The sequence below is a fragment of the Opisthocomus hoazin genome, chromosome 10 (genome assembly GCF_030867145.1).
Source record: "Opisthocomus hoazin isolate bOpiHoa1 chromosome 10, bOpiHoa1.hap1, whole genome shotgun sequence".
In the NCBI taxonomy this organism is placed as follows: domain Eukaryota; kingdom Metazoa; phylum Chordata; class Aves; order Opisthocomiformes; family Opisthocomidae; genus Opisthocomus; species Opisthocomus hoazin.
Window position 1 is genome coordinate 24,946,156 of NC_134423.1, and position 16,307 is coordinate 24,962,462.

A 16,307-nucleotide genomic window follows, 5' to 3' on the forward strand; every position below is an offset into this window, starting at 1 on the left:
TGATCTTGTACTTTTTATTTTTTCCCTGATTTTGAGACCTCAAAATACACAAATCATTTCAATATGGAACATCAACACAGAAAAAAAACCCCACCCTATTTTCTTGTTGAATTGGTTACTTGAATACAGTTTCTTGTTGGAGATATGTGATATCGAATTTTGTAATTGCTTCAGATGTTTAAAGAAAAATTTGAAGTAAGAAAATGGTGTCAGCTCTCATCCCTCCTCCATGTAAAACTGTAATTTTAAAAAAAGCGTTGTAATTTGCTATTCCACATATTTAGATATTTTTTTTCCAAAATAAGAAAGGCAAGAAAGCAAACATATTCACAAAACAGGTTGTCATTGCTACTGCTGACATGACCGCAACTCGCCAGCATCTTTTTTAATGCTTCATTTGGCTACTTACAGAATTGGTCCAAGTCATCTCTTTTTTCAGACTCTGGCATGGCAGTGATGGTGAGCAATGGGCATAGATTTCCTCCTAGCGTCTGGCAGAGTGTCTGCTGCCTCCAGTAAACCTTCTTGGGGTTCCTATTTTGCTCCAGGATATCAAGATGGGACTGAGAAAGAAGCAAGGAAGCAGATTTATAAATGAGTTCACAGTCTATGAAATCTGATTTTATTCCACTAGCTGTGTGTTATTAGTGGCACTGTTTTCATCTGCTGCTAACTTCCCAGCTTCTGTATTCTGTTGGTTAATAGCATCACATTTTACATCACACAAATATGCCATTCAGAATACACCCCAGTTCACTGAAGCTGCACAGGACTATTTACTCTCATATCATGACCTAGTTGAAGACAACACTGCCCATTGCAGGGGGGTTGGAACAGATGGCCTTTAAAGGTCCCTTCCAACTCAAACTATTCTATGATTTTACCTATGAGGTTCCTAGGCATTTTTTCTCGTTAGCATAAAGGAATTTCTAGCCGTACATGAAGTCCAGAAGGGTCCTACTCCTTATATTTTAATAGAGACTGTGCAGAAACATGAGAAAACTCACCATTTTTGGGCATTTATAGAACTGACTGGTTAGCTGTCAAGCACATGGCAGTGAAACTCAGGAACAACTCTGCACCACAGGCAGCCAAAAAGTTTACATCGAAACATTTTGTACAATCGGTAGTGGGAAATTTGAGGAGCGCCTTTCCAAAAGGATATTTTCTCCCTCCCTCCCCCCATCCCACAAAGAGTATGGCAGTTACAAATGTTTCTTAAGTCCAACAGCTTCCTGAGAAATTTGAGAAAAATAATTGGCAGCTTAAAAAAATGACGTTTTGGAACAAATTCTGTTTGCCTCATTAGACACAGAGCCACTTGTCACCTACACACCAGACGATGCGTAGTTCTCTCTGTTTACTTTGTAATTGCAAGTGGCAAGATTAGCGTACGTAATCCCATCGCAGGGTGTTACTAAGTGTTGTGGAACACCAGTTGTCTCTCAGTTGGTAGAGATAGGTATAGTGCAGTATGCATACTTGTTCTAACTTTAAACACACCAACTCACTGAACGACCCTATATCGTAGCGTTTTGTCTTTACAAGTCAAGGCTAAATTTTAATCAGCTTTTATGGGACAAGACATTCCTGTTCCTAAAACCTTGGAGCTTGTTGCTTTTCAGACTGCTTGCCCAGTATTCATTTGAATGCAAACACAGAGTTGAAATTTACAGTCATCTGTGTCAAGAAACAATTGACATACTGCTCTATAAAGTAAATTCAATTATTATACACATCTAACAATCTTACATAGATACAGACAACTCGATATAATAATTTACTTATGATCCTGGTACCCACTGAAACTTAATTGGGTATAGCTGCCACAGAGATTTCAGCTAGATATACAAACAATTAACACTGTGATGTAAAAATAAATTAGTGTTCATAAAATAAATGTAATTACTAATGGACAAAATGTAATGAACTGCAGAATGCATCCAGTTCAAACAGGATTCTGCAATGTGTGTTTCCTGTGAATATGCCTGTAACTATTAAATTTATATGATATTTTAACATATTTTCAAATTTCTAACTCCATATACAAGTTTATCTTCTTCCCCAAAGCACTATGTATTTGAGCCCTTGGGTTCATAACCACTTTTAATTTATTACTGATATGTAAATCCAACATACTTCACCATTGGACAAATGCTTCAAAATGAAATCTACTGGTGCACAAACCTGATTTAGTTTATTTACTGTGGAAATTAAAGTAACATGGAAAAGTGTAAATTGCATCACTTGACATTTTAAATTAGTCCGAGCAAAGAAGCCTTTTAGAAGTATTAGAGACAACAATTTTGCTTTGGCTAAAGAGCTGGACATGACAGTCTATCAATCTTTTCTATCCATAATTCCCATTTACCAAACTTTATGGTCACTACTGAGTCTGAGTTCATTTAAACTTTTCCTCGGGCAAAATTCCCTTTAACTCCAATGAGCATTTTATTTGAAGAGGCAGTGAAATGCCTCAAGACTTCACCCTGCAAGACTGGGAATAACATCTTTTTCATCTCTATTCTATTCATTTAGGAGCAGGTGAGATATTCAGGGATTCCCAGAGCATACAAACTCTCCAAGTCTCTCTTGCTTTTGTGCCAGCAGAATATAGAAATCAATAACAATAAAATAATGATGAGGCATTGCATTTCAGTAATAAAGTATGGTGGTGAATAAGTCCACCCAGTTCTTCAGTATTGCATCTACCTTTCCCCCTGCAGACTGCAGTATACATATGCCTTCAAGGCTATAGGTCAAACCCCACTATCAGAGCATACTCTCTTCCTCATTGATTTTGAGGAATAACTGATACCCAACAAGCCTAATGAGAAGTGAGCTGGCAGGCATATTTTGGACTGTGAAGGCGTGACTGGCCCTGTTCCAGACGTTGGAAGGAGTTTCTTTGATCATCTATAATAGGATGCAAAGCAATTGACAAGAGACTGTTGTCTGAGTGGGAATTAATCTAAGCCTAACTGTGCCAGCATGCTGGGCAGCAAGGCTAGTAAGTGGTAAAGGACATCATCTCCCTTGAAAACACAGTCTTTCATATCCAGTAATAGTCAACTGATACTGTCACAAAAAATTAGAGTGAGCCCAAACTTCACCAACCCACACTGGCATTTATTGCTCAGAAGAAAAAGGGTTGACAATGGAAATTCAGGGGAGAAGGAAGGGGAACTGATCTACTGGAACTGTGTGCCTTCATTTTCGGTAACGTCTTTCTCAGCTTTAACAAAAAAGCAAGCTACTCCCAGACCTATTAATTTCCCTTCTTTTATCCTACCTTCCCTTCAGACCTTGGGCTGTTCTACATCAATCACAGAGAAAGCACATTAGATGCATTTCCCAGCAAATTCCTTTACCAGCCACCCCTGGCCAGAAGAAGTTGTAGAAAACAAAACCTTCCCTGGGAAGCAAACTTGGTACAACTCAGTAACAAAATTTTCTCCTTGGACTTGTATTCTTTTAGTTTCTGTATTGACAGCACTGGTGAAAGTGTCACTAATGCCTACTGACATTCCAACTGGCACAGAGGGAACAGCTGACAAAGCATTCAGACAAGGTCCAGCGCTGTGGTACTGCTGGGTGCAGCTCAGAAAGGTGAGCTGTTACTCTCTGTCAGAAGGAGGAGCAGGCAGCTTCCTCTTTTGAGCTGCCATCAGCTTTAGCCCCCTGCTTCCCACCTCTTCAGGAAAAGGGTCCTGCAACCCTAAGCAAATGGAGACATCTTTGATTTGCATTATGACTGGTATGATCTCTAATGGTTTGTACCCCAGTGTAGTCCATACAGAGGTTTATTTTCCTCTACAGCATTCTGAGCTTCAGAGCGGGCAGAGGCTTCAGTTGCAAATAAGGCAATGACAGCATCGTGATCATTAAGTGCCTGTGAAAATGGTCCTCTACGTTACGTCAAAAACTACACACAACCAAGCAGCTTCAACCTGTCAGGCCCACTATCTTATGTAGGTAGACGCATCAGTATTACCATCATTGTAGAGTAGGTATAGGGGTAATGGTAGGCCAGGTAGCAGACATCATCTTTATGAGGAAACTTGATGCTGAAGGTGAGTGTGTAATAGAATTTTCCTCTCTTGCCTCCTCCTGCAGCTGCACTACAGCGATAGTGGTTTCTGGAAGAAGAGAAAGACGGAGGAAGTAGGTTGTTTTCACTTCTAGATGCATGTTTGGAGCAGCCATGAGAGAACTAAGCATTCAGAGAAGGGTCCACCCTGAAAGAGCTTTCATCTCAATCTGTAGATGGGATCCAAACTCATCTAAGCATTGTACCAAGACTTGGAAGGCCCCGTGCCAATACAACAAATCCCATCCCAGCAATGAACAGGTACAAAAATGTAACAGTGCTAAACAATATCCAGTAACACAGCAATAAACCTACACCCCTATGGATGCATCCCTATGGATAGGAGCACTCTCATGGGAAAATAACAGTTTGTTTCTTTTCGTGAAATTGCAAGTAAGAAAGAAGACAGCTGATACTAGTTCATATAGCACAGTACAGACACATTTAAAATACTGCATTCAGCTAACACTGCTGCATTGCTTCCAACATCCGAATTATCTTGCTCAGAGATGCAGGTACCTATTCACAGCCCTGAACAATGCCATGTCAAAATATTCTGTGAAAGCCTGGCTATTTAGAAAATATTAATACCTTACAAAATCAACCATTCAGTTCCACTACAGGAAGAAAAGCAATATTCCAGGAATTAAAAATAAACTAATATGACATATACAAAAATATTTCAAATATCATCAGAGGCTCTTTGCTGAGTAGGAAGAGGAGGAGAGTGGGTTTGAGTAGAGACAGCACACAGAGAAGTGACCTCATACAGATTTGTAGGTTGTGAGCTACCCAAAAAAATCCTGTCTTTTGGATCCCTCCTTTTGACTTGAGCCACTCCCTGTCAGGGAGCAGCAAGGACCAGCTTGATGTGGAAGTCAGCAGGGCAAGGACCTCACCAAAGCACAGACAGAGCAGTGACTGAGCTGGAGCCTCACTACAATAGAGCTCAGGCAGAGACAGAGTGGCCACGACAGAGCTCGATGAGCTCCTGGGCCCACGAGCAGAGGGTGTGAGTGGAGGCCACGGGTGAGGCTGGTCAGGGTCACCAAGGTCTACCAGTGCACTCAGGCCCTTTCATTAATACCACAAAAAAGTAAAGTGAGCTTCTCAACCTAGTTCCAGGACCAGATCTCTAGCAGGAGACTTACTCTGATAAAGAAACTACTTTAGGCTGAGTAAGAAAGTTTTCTTTCAGCAGAGATGAAGAGACAATTCATGCATTTTAGGGAGAAGCCTCACAGCAAATCACATCCATAAATACATCTCAAACAATATTTTTCTCACATTGCACCAATTATGCTGTTGCCAAACCATCTGATTCTGAAGGACTGCGAGGTTTCTTTGACAAATGTTATCATCAATGTTGCATTAAAATGCAAAATAGAAGAGGCAACCAAAAAGATGCAATTTCGGCTCCTGAAATTTACAATACTAGTTTATTTTGCTGCTGTACATTTTTATTCAAAGAGGTGGAGAGAAAAGATAATTATTCTTGTCATATTCTCCAAAATAATCAGCTCTTTTTCATAAGGAAGACACAATACAGTGCTGCTGGGTTTTCACCTGAATTTAACAGTTAGGCGTATGTGGGGTGAGTGGTACTGACTGGATCAATATATAGTACAGAAACACCAAGTCACAGTGGCAAACTGAAAAGCCTATGATTTTATTCACAGCTGAACCCTTCACCCCAACACTTCTTACACAAATAAACCACCTTAATATTGGTCAAAAAAGAGGAAAAAAAATGCACTGAACTCTCAAGTATAGAAACATCTTCTTAGTTATTATATATGTATTTCAGTGGATCCAGGATTTGAGTCTTTTTTTTTTTAAGTCAGGACAATGACATTTAATCTAATTCCTGTTAATTTTGACAGTGAAGGATAATTAAGAACCACTTCTTGTAAAGTACTCTTCTCCATAGCCTCTATTATATTCAGTGGCACTTCGATGGTTAGATGACCTTATTCATAAAGAATTGTCATAAAGTGCCAAGTTCTTCTGAGTCCTCCTCCAAATTCACATTTGTAGTCAGAGGAGTGGAGGAAGCAGATCTCTGTGGGCAGATGTGGCCTAAATATCTTACATGCACATAGGGGAAAGCGTTCCCACCTGCCCCTAATGTTCCAGTAAAGGCTTCTCTCTCTGTAGTCTAGAATTGTGCAGCCAAAAGTCCTCCTGTATAAAATGCCACTTAACCCAGAGGTTTTGCACCATCAGACACCTCTGACCTTGATGCTACAGTGGTAATCAACAGTCCTTACCCCTGACAGTGCTGAGATTGCATGATCCTGAGGGTACCAACGCACAGCGCTCACACTGCTCTTCTTAGCAGCACGTTTCATTCTTGTTCAGAGCACCTCTGCTGTTCAAGCGAACTACCCACCCAGAACAGGTATTTCCAGACTTCTGAATTGCTTCTGGACACCCGCTTCAATCTATAACAAACTACCTGATAGTAACAGAAAGTTTACAGGTGGCTTTGCGAGGCTTCAATATTCTTCACTCATGCATTAAAAAGAAAAAACCACCTCTGTATAAGCACTGTAAATGATCATGTATTCTTACTGCATATAATCTGGTCTCCTCACAAGCTATCAAACAATACCGTAGCTCTGAACCTTTTTAGAAGAAACCTAAAAAACCAGCATTTTTCCTCTGCTTCTTTCTCCTTCTACTATTGTCACCCAAAGATGGCTCTGTTACCTCCTTGTTCCTCCATCAGGCTGATGGTTTTTCTTCCTCACCTCTTTTTTATCACAAAATAACTACCATACCAGCATGAGGCCCCAGTTAACAAGCAAGGAAGGGGGAAGGAAAAAACCCACCCTAGCTCTCACCACCTTATTTATGTTCCCTTTCAGAAAAATGTTCAGAGTCCCACATGCTCTCTAGAAACTAATATGCTGATTATTGGAAAGAAAATAAGAGACCAAGTGGGGGTTTTTCAATCAGCATGCAAGCTGTATCTACTGTGCCTTTCAGTCACTTTGTAACAGTGAAATCATTTTGCTTGCTGTTCTCCTGTACAGGTAGCATATTTCTAGCATAGCTGCGAAGGAAAGTTAATTAATAATAATTATAATACTACTTATCATTTACTCTGCATGATAATTTTTTGAGTTTAAAAGACCTTTGCAAGCATTATCCAATTAAAACTTGCTTCCCATTTATCTGCTCCCATTCTTTGGGTGGCAGATAATTAACTCTAATTTCTGTGCTTTATAGATGGGAAAACTGAGACACAGACAAGTGAAGCCACTTGTCCAAAGATACAGGCAGGTCACTAAAGGAGCTGGATTGCAACTCTGCAATTGAAAAGCACCAACAGATACAAGAACAATATCTCTTGGTAATTTCATCTTTAGACTTCCTGTCCACAGCATTTAGCGTAGTAAAAAGGACTGATACATGATGGAATATGGGATTGCACCAGCTTAGACTAAAAAGGCTGAAGAAAATATAAATGTCCTAGATTCCTAGGCCATTTCAAAACAAAGTCCGAATGGAAAGCATGCTATTCAAGACTTCTAATCTGCAGATGCATTCCGTTTGTCCAAAATCCCTCTACCACCTGGAGTCTGGTGTCCTCACTTTACATGCCCTGACCTTCTTACGCCTAAGTGTGGCTGCTCAGTGCAATATGCTTTAGGAACACCCTGGTTCCTACCACAAAAAAACCCAGTATTTAACAATATACAGGTCATGACTGTTATTTTGGGGTCTGACACATTGGAAACTGGAAAATGCACAATACAACTTCCTTTGCAAGTGCCAAACCCATGTTAAAGAATCTTTATTGTCAAGGTTGCAGCCAGAACCCCAGTCATAGCAGAATATTCCCACTGCCATTTTGCTGTTAAGGGTTTCAGTTGTACTGTAAAGGTCAGGTGCTCTCAGACTGAGACTGGTGTCTCAGTCCTCACTTGTAGATGTCATTAGAACTGAGAGGTGGCCTGCTACTCTTACAATGATGGTTTCATCTAACGTGATTATAAAGATGCTGAAGAGAAAAGAGAAGATCTAGTTCTGACTCTGCTGTGATCACCAAACAGCTAAGTCTTTAGTGGTGATGTGAGAACAAAACACTCCATGTACCTCATCCACTATCTGTGAACTGACTATTGTCTGGAAAAGCTAGAGGTCAGACAATATGCTTAAAATGAGTCATGAAACCAAAGGCACAAGCACATTGTCACCAATTCAGCATGCTGCCATTGTTCCTTAAATAATTTGCTGGAAAGGAATATTATTCAGCGCATAAAAGCTGCCAAAACAGCAAGTGAATTAGATGATCTTATAGTAACTGCAACTCTGTTTATCATGGGTGTATCCTGTCACTTCACAGAGAGGTAATAAAATAGAGCAGAAGTGTCACTCAGCTTTTTTTTGGCAAGAGCAGTGCTAATATCCTCTGTAACATCAAAACTCTTGAAAGACATATGGGAAAGGTATGCAATGACAGAGCTGTGGCACAACATTCATCTTCATGAGTGAACTATCACATCTTCAGTGAAGATAAATGTCAGCAAAGATCAGCCAACGTGCATCACCCAGACATCTTGCGAATGTGTCTTTCCTCCCACTGTCCTTCAGCTCAGAGGCTGCTCTCAAACAAACCCTGCTGAAAAAGCAATTAAAGGCATTTTTGAGTTCCTTCTTGTTTTCTTAAGTATATCACTCTTTTCCCATATTTATTAATAACTCTTGGTAAAAGTAATTAGACGAGGTTCCCTTCAAAATGTGCCAGTCCCACTCCAGGATACCTATGACCAGGGTGAATGGAAACGAAGCGAGCTCTTCCCCCAAATCATTAGCAGCATAATATCAATATAGGAATCCCATCTCTCTCTCTTGTGAGCCAAAGTCTGAGCAACCCCAAACATAGTTTCTTCACATACCCTCCCACTTCTAATGACTGGGAATCTCTTCTATAGTCACTGAAACAAAAAGTTTGAAGTTACAGCAGAGGTGAAAGTGCATATACGTGTGTATATATGTGTGTATGTGTATTCTTGTGTATACAAAAACATGCGTAAACCTCGAATGAACAGTAAATGAGATAGACAACAAGTAGTTAACCTAGACGAATATGTTGACATATAATTCAAGCTACAGTTAGAAAACACAGAATATTCCAAATCCATGAAACTATTCTCTCACATTCTGAACAAGAATCTGATTACAAGCTTAAGTGTACAATCATGGCTTAATCTGAGAAGTCAGCTGCTGTTTAATCACTGCACAATAGCTGCCTTGTTAATGACACGAGAAGCCACTGCTATGGTAATCAGCGCATAAAGTTTGCCCAACCAGAAGCCCATACTCACAGAAGCCAGAGGTTACAGGCATGCAAAAGTGAAGCCACTGCACCACAGTATGTTAGCTCATAAGGTAGAAAAGGTTAGATGAATAAATGTTAGTGAGGAGCACGCGGAACAAAATAAAATAACTACTCAGATTGCTACAAACAGAATTCCAGGTTGGGAGAGAATAATCTGAGCCTTCAGCCCCCACTCCCTCCACAAAAAAAAAAAAAAAAAAAAAAAAAAAAAAAAAAAAAAAAAGAAGAAAAATATATTTGGGATGACCTTGAATTCTTGAATATTTTTGTATTAACAGAATTTTGAGGCTCTGCTACTTCTGGAAGGCAGCCCACTGTCATTGTTTTGGTTTATTCTTATAAACCCTTGTGAACATAGCCACCACTGAACCTAACAGCAAAATTGTGAACTACCACACAAACACAATTTCTTACAAGGCAAAAGCCTATTATTTCACTTTAGTTTCTAAAATCATCACGTAAGTTTGCGAAGAGAGGAGTACCATTTAGAACATCAGAACAGCTCAGCTCTGTCCTGAGAGCACTGCTTCCCATGCTAGAAAATTACTATTATTTTTAACTGTATTAACACTTTTCATGTATTTCTCTGTCTATCTTCAGCCATCAGGGAGCCCAGTCCCTGTGCTTCAACTGCAAGGTATTAGGGGCAAGGATCAGACTTTTGGTTTCTTCACACATTTGCCTAATGCACTACCCATAGTTTCCTGAGACACCGAGGCATTTTGGTGATACAAATGGGTGAATAGGAATCATGATGGAAAAAATAATTAGAAGAATAAAAAAAAAAAGGGAAAACTTATCACTCAGGCATTCTCAGCCCCCCAAATTTCAGGTCATGACAGGGAAGGCCAGGATAAAATAGTTAATTAACATCAACTGCTGCAATATTTGATTACAAGGTATGTGAACTTCACCCATAATGCTTTACCAGCTCATCCTCAACACGTGACCTCTTTTTTCCAGTGCAAGGCTTCTCTTCCTGCTTGCACCACCCCAAGCTACGTCATTCCCAGGTGTCCCACTCACAGGCACTCAGCCAAACACATTTACTCACACCTGTTATTTTCCTCCTTGTTCTAGTCCGTCCCCCAGCCTCCAACTCTGCCCAGATTTTCTAATCCAAAACATACCAGTTATCCTAGTCTCGAAAATCCTTTCAATCGCCATCTTTAATATAATTAAGAAATGTTGCAGATAACATTTTAGAAGCCTTGAGAAAATAAAACAGGGTTCATTCAACCTACTGAAACCCCAAGCTCCGCACTCATCTCCTTTCACTATAACCACCAGAAGGAATCAGGGATCAGTTTTCGGCATGGAAGTGAGATACCCAAGTAAAGAACATTTCTCGCAGGAGTCAAGCTCCAGCTCAGATACAAGTTAAAGATGAGACATCTAGTGGTTTTTTTCTGAGGCTCTGACACAGTGCAGAAACAGCCTGAAACAGGGAACTTTCATAAATGCCAGCACTGAGCTTGTCAGAACTACTTTACACCACTGCTACCTGGCCCCAGTAGAGAGACAAACGTTCCCATAGGACAGTGAGTAAGGCTAATCTCTACTGTTTCTGCTATCAGGACATGGTCTATACGGTGCCAAGAAGTATAGTCCACAGAGCAGTTTGCCTTCTAGGATTTGAGTTCCAGTTTTGCAGAGAAGCAAAAGTCATGAAGATACTAAGCTATAGAGAGAGATTCACAAATAAAAAAATGAGTATTTGTACATGTCTATTTCTACATATATATTTATATAGATGCATATAGTGTACATACATATACATATGCCCCCACCCACCTCCCCAAACACCCCTATGTATATGCTAATCCTTTCTTGAGCTCCTCAGCTCCTACGTCTCTTACAAAAGTCAGTGTATGCACAAGAAAAACAATGATCCCATCCAGCTCATTTCTTCCTGGACAGGGGAAAAAGCTGCCTACACTACCTTTGCAGGTTAAGCTTCCTTGTATTCCTGGCTGCATCAGCAAGGTTTGAGTACTCCCCACTCCCTTTCTTCCTCCTGGGAAAATCATTTCTGCACGTGCCCTGTTTCTCCCCAGACATCTAATATAGAGCTCTCACTTGTAGCTGTTTTCTGAAGGTGCAAGCACAGAACACATCGAGCTAGCACCAATTTAGAGACTTTTGAAACAGGTGGCACTGGTGACAAAAGGTTAAAGACATCAATACAGTTAACAGGAGGGGAGAGGAAGCCACAAATTATTCACCAAAAAGGCACTTACTTGTAGTAGCAGATATCATGGCCTGCCCGAAGCCAGCGAGGCCTGCCCTGGAGAGCTTCCTTCACTGAATACATGACCAGCTGCATGCCTACGTAAAACAAGACATTTTCAGGTGACATAAATTTCCTGGCTGGAAAAGACAGGGGTGGGGAAGAAAAGGCTAAAGATCATTATTTTGTCTGTGCTCTCTGCATCTAGTTTATGCAAAGTAAATACATTTCCCAAAGCCCTATGCTTTGTTCTGATATAAGCACGTCTGTACAAAAAAGCATCTCCAGAAGAAATGAGCTGAATGGAGTTCATTAGAAAATAAATTATGTGACTGGACTTTGCAAAGGAGGACTTCAAGCCACTCTGTTTACAAACAGAGGAAGGGAAAGAAAAGAATAGGAATTGAGGTATCAACAAGATCAGTAATTTGGTTAGTCAAATATTTTATGCTTGGCTACACCATTATTGAATCCTTAATCCTACCATGGCATTAGACTTCTGTGGTGCATCCAGTACTGTACCTTCAGAAAGTAGCAAGCAAAACTAGAAGAAGATTTTAAACTTGCCATTAGACCTAAATAATACCCATGTGTCATACATGCTGATAAAGATAGCATCCACCTTTGTAATGTATTATACCAGAAGATGACTTCTTTCTGACCTCCAGAATATTACTGTTTCATGCCCCAAGGTATGAGGCTTTCTCTGATCTGAGCTGTGTATACATTACTCACAGCTCCACAAAGCCAGCCCATCTGCAGGCAGTTTTCGTATCAAATTCCTTTGCCCTACACACCTGCCTGCTCTTTTACAGATACGGTAAGGATCCTGCCCTCACCAGTGAAGCTCTCTGGACCCGGTGTCTCTGGTGAGGCGCTAGGGGCAGGGGGCTGCAGGGGTGGCCCCTGCCCCAGGGTGGTGTCAGCCAGCTCCAGTAGACCCAGCACAGCCACTGCTAAGCCCAGCAAAGATGCTGGCAGCGCTTCTGTGAAAGCGTATCTAAGAAAGTGAAAAACGACCTTTCAAGAATTTATGCATGTTGATGACTTGCCCTCTGAGCCTTCTCTTGGCTGTTCTTGTGCTGGGAGGCGGTGACACTTGAAAATCATTAATATTGATGACCTATTTCCATAAGCAGCTATTCAGTTTCCCTTCTTCCTGTGGGTTTCTCTGTTAAACTCTCCAGTGCTTTAAGAGCTGGCAAGTGTTCCGCAGATATGTCTTTCCAGCTCACCTTTGGCTGTGGTGTGGGGTAGTGCTAACAATCCTACAGCTAGGAGTAACCTCTGTATCACTCTTTTCTAAACCAGCACCGTGAACCATGTACAGGAAGCAATTCTGTGTTTGGTCCAGGACGTGGGCCACAGTGAATTCTGAGAGACACAGGCCTGCCCAGAAGCTCAGTCCATCAGTGAAGGGACGTGAGGCTCAGGGTCTGCAGCGCTCTCAGCTTCTGAAATTCCAGCTCCTGCCCTTCGGAGTCCAAAGGACGCACACACCAGACTGCCTCAGAACGATGGTTGACACTGGGCTGCTGTCTCATTTTAATTTAAACAAAAAAAAAAAAAGCAAAATCAATTTTTCTTTCCACTTTCCCTATGGAAACATTCCATTTTAGAAAAGAAACAGCAATCAGGCTTCTGACCAAACCCCATTATTTCCCACGGTGCAGTAAGTAGAAAAGAGGGAAGAAGAGAGGTGGAGGCTGCACCTCCTGACCTGCTCTGCTCCTGGTCACAACTATTTTATTAAATGTCTTTTTTTGCTGATTGAAAATTTACACAGTGCCATCTAACCAAGAGCAAAAGGGATGGGAAAAATCAAAACAGATCAGTAAGCTGGAGCTGTAAATTATTGCCATCCATGGCGCTTTGTCACTACATCACAACTGGAAGCTTTTAGTATTATAGCATGGGCATTAGCCCAGGAAAGTACAGAGGGAGTGTAGTGAATAAACAGCATCTCTTACCAACACTTTGTATAAATATTCTGAATGTGCTGGAAGAGGTAATGAGCCTTGGTCAGCCAAGCTAGATAAGCTAGAGCTTCACTGCCTGCTCAGAGGAGCAGAAGTAACCCACACAAGACTGGCTTTAGCAGCCAATCCCACGTAAAAGCCGTACAAAAGCAAGCTATGGCTTAGCCTCCTTACACCGGACGGTATTTTCAAATTTTTCTTTCAAATATATTTTTCATTGCATGCTTGAACGTGTGAGTCGTGTACAATTTCAGGTGCACCACATGAGATTATAAATGCTGACAACAGCCAACCTAGCAGATAGCAAGCAACCTTCCACCAATAACAGCCAGAATCTCTAGCTATGAAGCTATTAGTGGCTGTGTCAGAGGTTGTATTGGCATTTACAGTAGGACCTCAACATACTTCATTTTCAGACTGGTACCAGACGCACCACACTGAATTGTTTCATAATTCAGAGAAGCAGAATAAGATGACAAAAAAAAACACCACCAAACCATTTTCATTTGGAATCTGTATGAATACTTGAACTCCAATCCTTTGGGTTAAAGAGCAAATGCCTTATAATTCATTATGTCACTCATCCAGCCAGTTTCACAAATGCAAGTGACAAGTCATTCCAGCTCCTAGTACTATTTATATTAGGTACATTGATCCTGAGAGACTTCTCCTGGTGATGTCAGAGGCTGTATCCACAGGGCTTCAGAGGAATGCAAAGTCTGATATTAGGGGCTTATTAAACATTCTGCATCAGGTCTTGAGCTGGTGTAAATTAGCACAGCTCCATGGAAACAAATAAAAAACCAGCCTATGCCAGCTAAGAATTCAACCCACAGTCTCCATGCAGAAGCAATAATTTCTATTCTAAAATGGGCTTTGAAAACTGGGATTTGCCCTGCCTGTTTCTGAGCAATGCTGCCTTCCTCCTGAACTACAGACTATAACAGGAGCTCAAAGACAGCAAGGAATAGAAATTTTTTTTATTACTAATGTCAGCAGAAGTCTCAGCAGGTCCGAAGGCAGAGATGTCTTTCTGGATAAGCCCAAAGAATCATGAATATTTGTTTGAGAATTATCTACATTTACTTAAATCTTAGAAGCATTTTCTAGTGCTCATTCCAATGCTCATTCAATTCCAACAGAACAATTTTTTCCGCTCTCCTAGCCTGTGCCATTCTTCCTCAGTTCTGGTCTCTAAACACAGAACAATGACATTTTCTTCTGCACAAATCCTCTCCCAGGTCTCAACATGCAGTTTACTCCTCAGTCCTCCTGAGGACAGAGAAAGGTCCTTTGACAAATCTGAAGTAACTCTTTCAGTGGATTTCAGGGCAGATAAGATTAAACTTCCAGTCTCCCTTACACTTATAGACATGGAAAGTTCAAAACCTTCATGGCATTAAAAAGATCTTCTTGTGAACAGAAGACTACCCCAAATCCCCAAAGACTTACCATAATTAAATTGGCTATTGAACTTCTCACAGTTGATAATGTTGAAGCGATAGGGAACTGATAATTTCATGTCACGGACTTCAAAGTAGAACCACTGGTGATGCTGATTGCTGTTCACATCTGCATTCATAATTAAGTCATACTCAAACCTGTAAAGGAAGACCAGAAAAAAATGGTGGCCACAAACACCCCACCAGTCCTTCACTGAACCTGCCAAAGACAGCAGGCTGTACAGTTAAATTCATTAATATCCTGTGAGAGTCAAACACCACCATCAAATTAGCAGTGCCCAAACACAGCATTAAATACTCAAGCTATCTTAGTCAAGTCAAAACATTTTGAGCTCTGTTTTCTCACTCCTGTGATATCCATGACATCCAGGTGTTGGAAGACATGATAAGCTCTCCGTCAGATAACCTGGCCAACCCTTTCCAAACCAAGGAGAACTCCAGCATTTCATGCTGTGGTCACAGCAAAAAGGCAGGTTGGGACATGGCCGCTGCAGGCATACTTACTCTCGCACTTGGATGGCTTTGCGAAGGTTTCCCGATTCAAACTTGGAGAAGAATGTCAGACAGCCTGGAGCACCTGCGCTTGAATGACTGCAGTAAAGCAAAGCAAGGATACCTATAGCAGGTTACTTCAAAGACAAGCCTTCCCCAGCATCTTTTGTATGCTAATATAGGTTTTCATAACTTTTTATAAGCAAGACCCTAAGAAGTAGCAAGAGATGAACAAATCCATAATCTTCCCATCCAACAGCATTCTTCTCTGCTCTTGCTTAAGTGATTATTTTCCTTACCCAATACTCCCTTTTGTCCTAGCTCATATTTACTCACTTTATTCCAGTTACTTTCCCCACTGAGTTATTCCTATTGGTTTATTAATTGCACAAGGCAGCTTTATACAATCACTATATATTTACTCTTCCCTCATCTATATAATTTCCTTCTCCTAAAGCTTAGAAACCCTTAAATTCATCTTGAACAACTTTCTCCTACCTCAAACTGTCCTTTTTTTTTTTTTTTTTTCTTCTCTAAAGACTGTTCTCCAAGTTGCTCATCCTTCCTTTGAATGCAATTTCTTCATATTTGGGACCCTCTCAACTACCCTGTGCTACATCTTCTCAAGGACCACAATTGCTGGCCACAGTTGAGCACCTAAAACAGTTCATAAGGCAGGATATTTGTTTTCAGAAGTCAATTA

The 16,307-nt window shown here is 40.8% G+C and overlaps 1 protein-coding gene across 1 annotated transcript in view; it reads right to left on the reverse strand.

Moving 5' to 3' along the window:
* The window catches only part of AGBL1 (AGBL carboxypeptidase 1), a 282,923-nt gene that overhangs the window by 200,459 nt on the left and 66,157 nt on the right, over window positions 1-16,307 (reverse strand). The window contains 5 exon segments of the mRNA XM_075431306.1: window positions 410-563; window positions 3,995-4,139; window positions 11,681-11,768; window positions 15,102-15,250; window positions 15,617-15,703. Coding sequence (XP_075287421.1) covers window positions 410-563; window positions 3,995-4,139; window positions 11,681-11,768; window positions 15,102-15,250; window positions 15,617-15,703 — 623 coding nt within the window.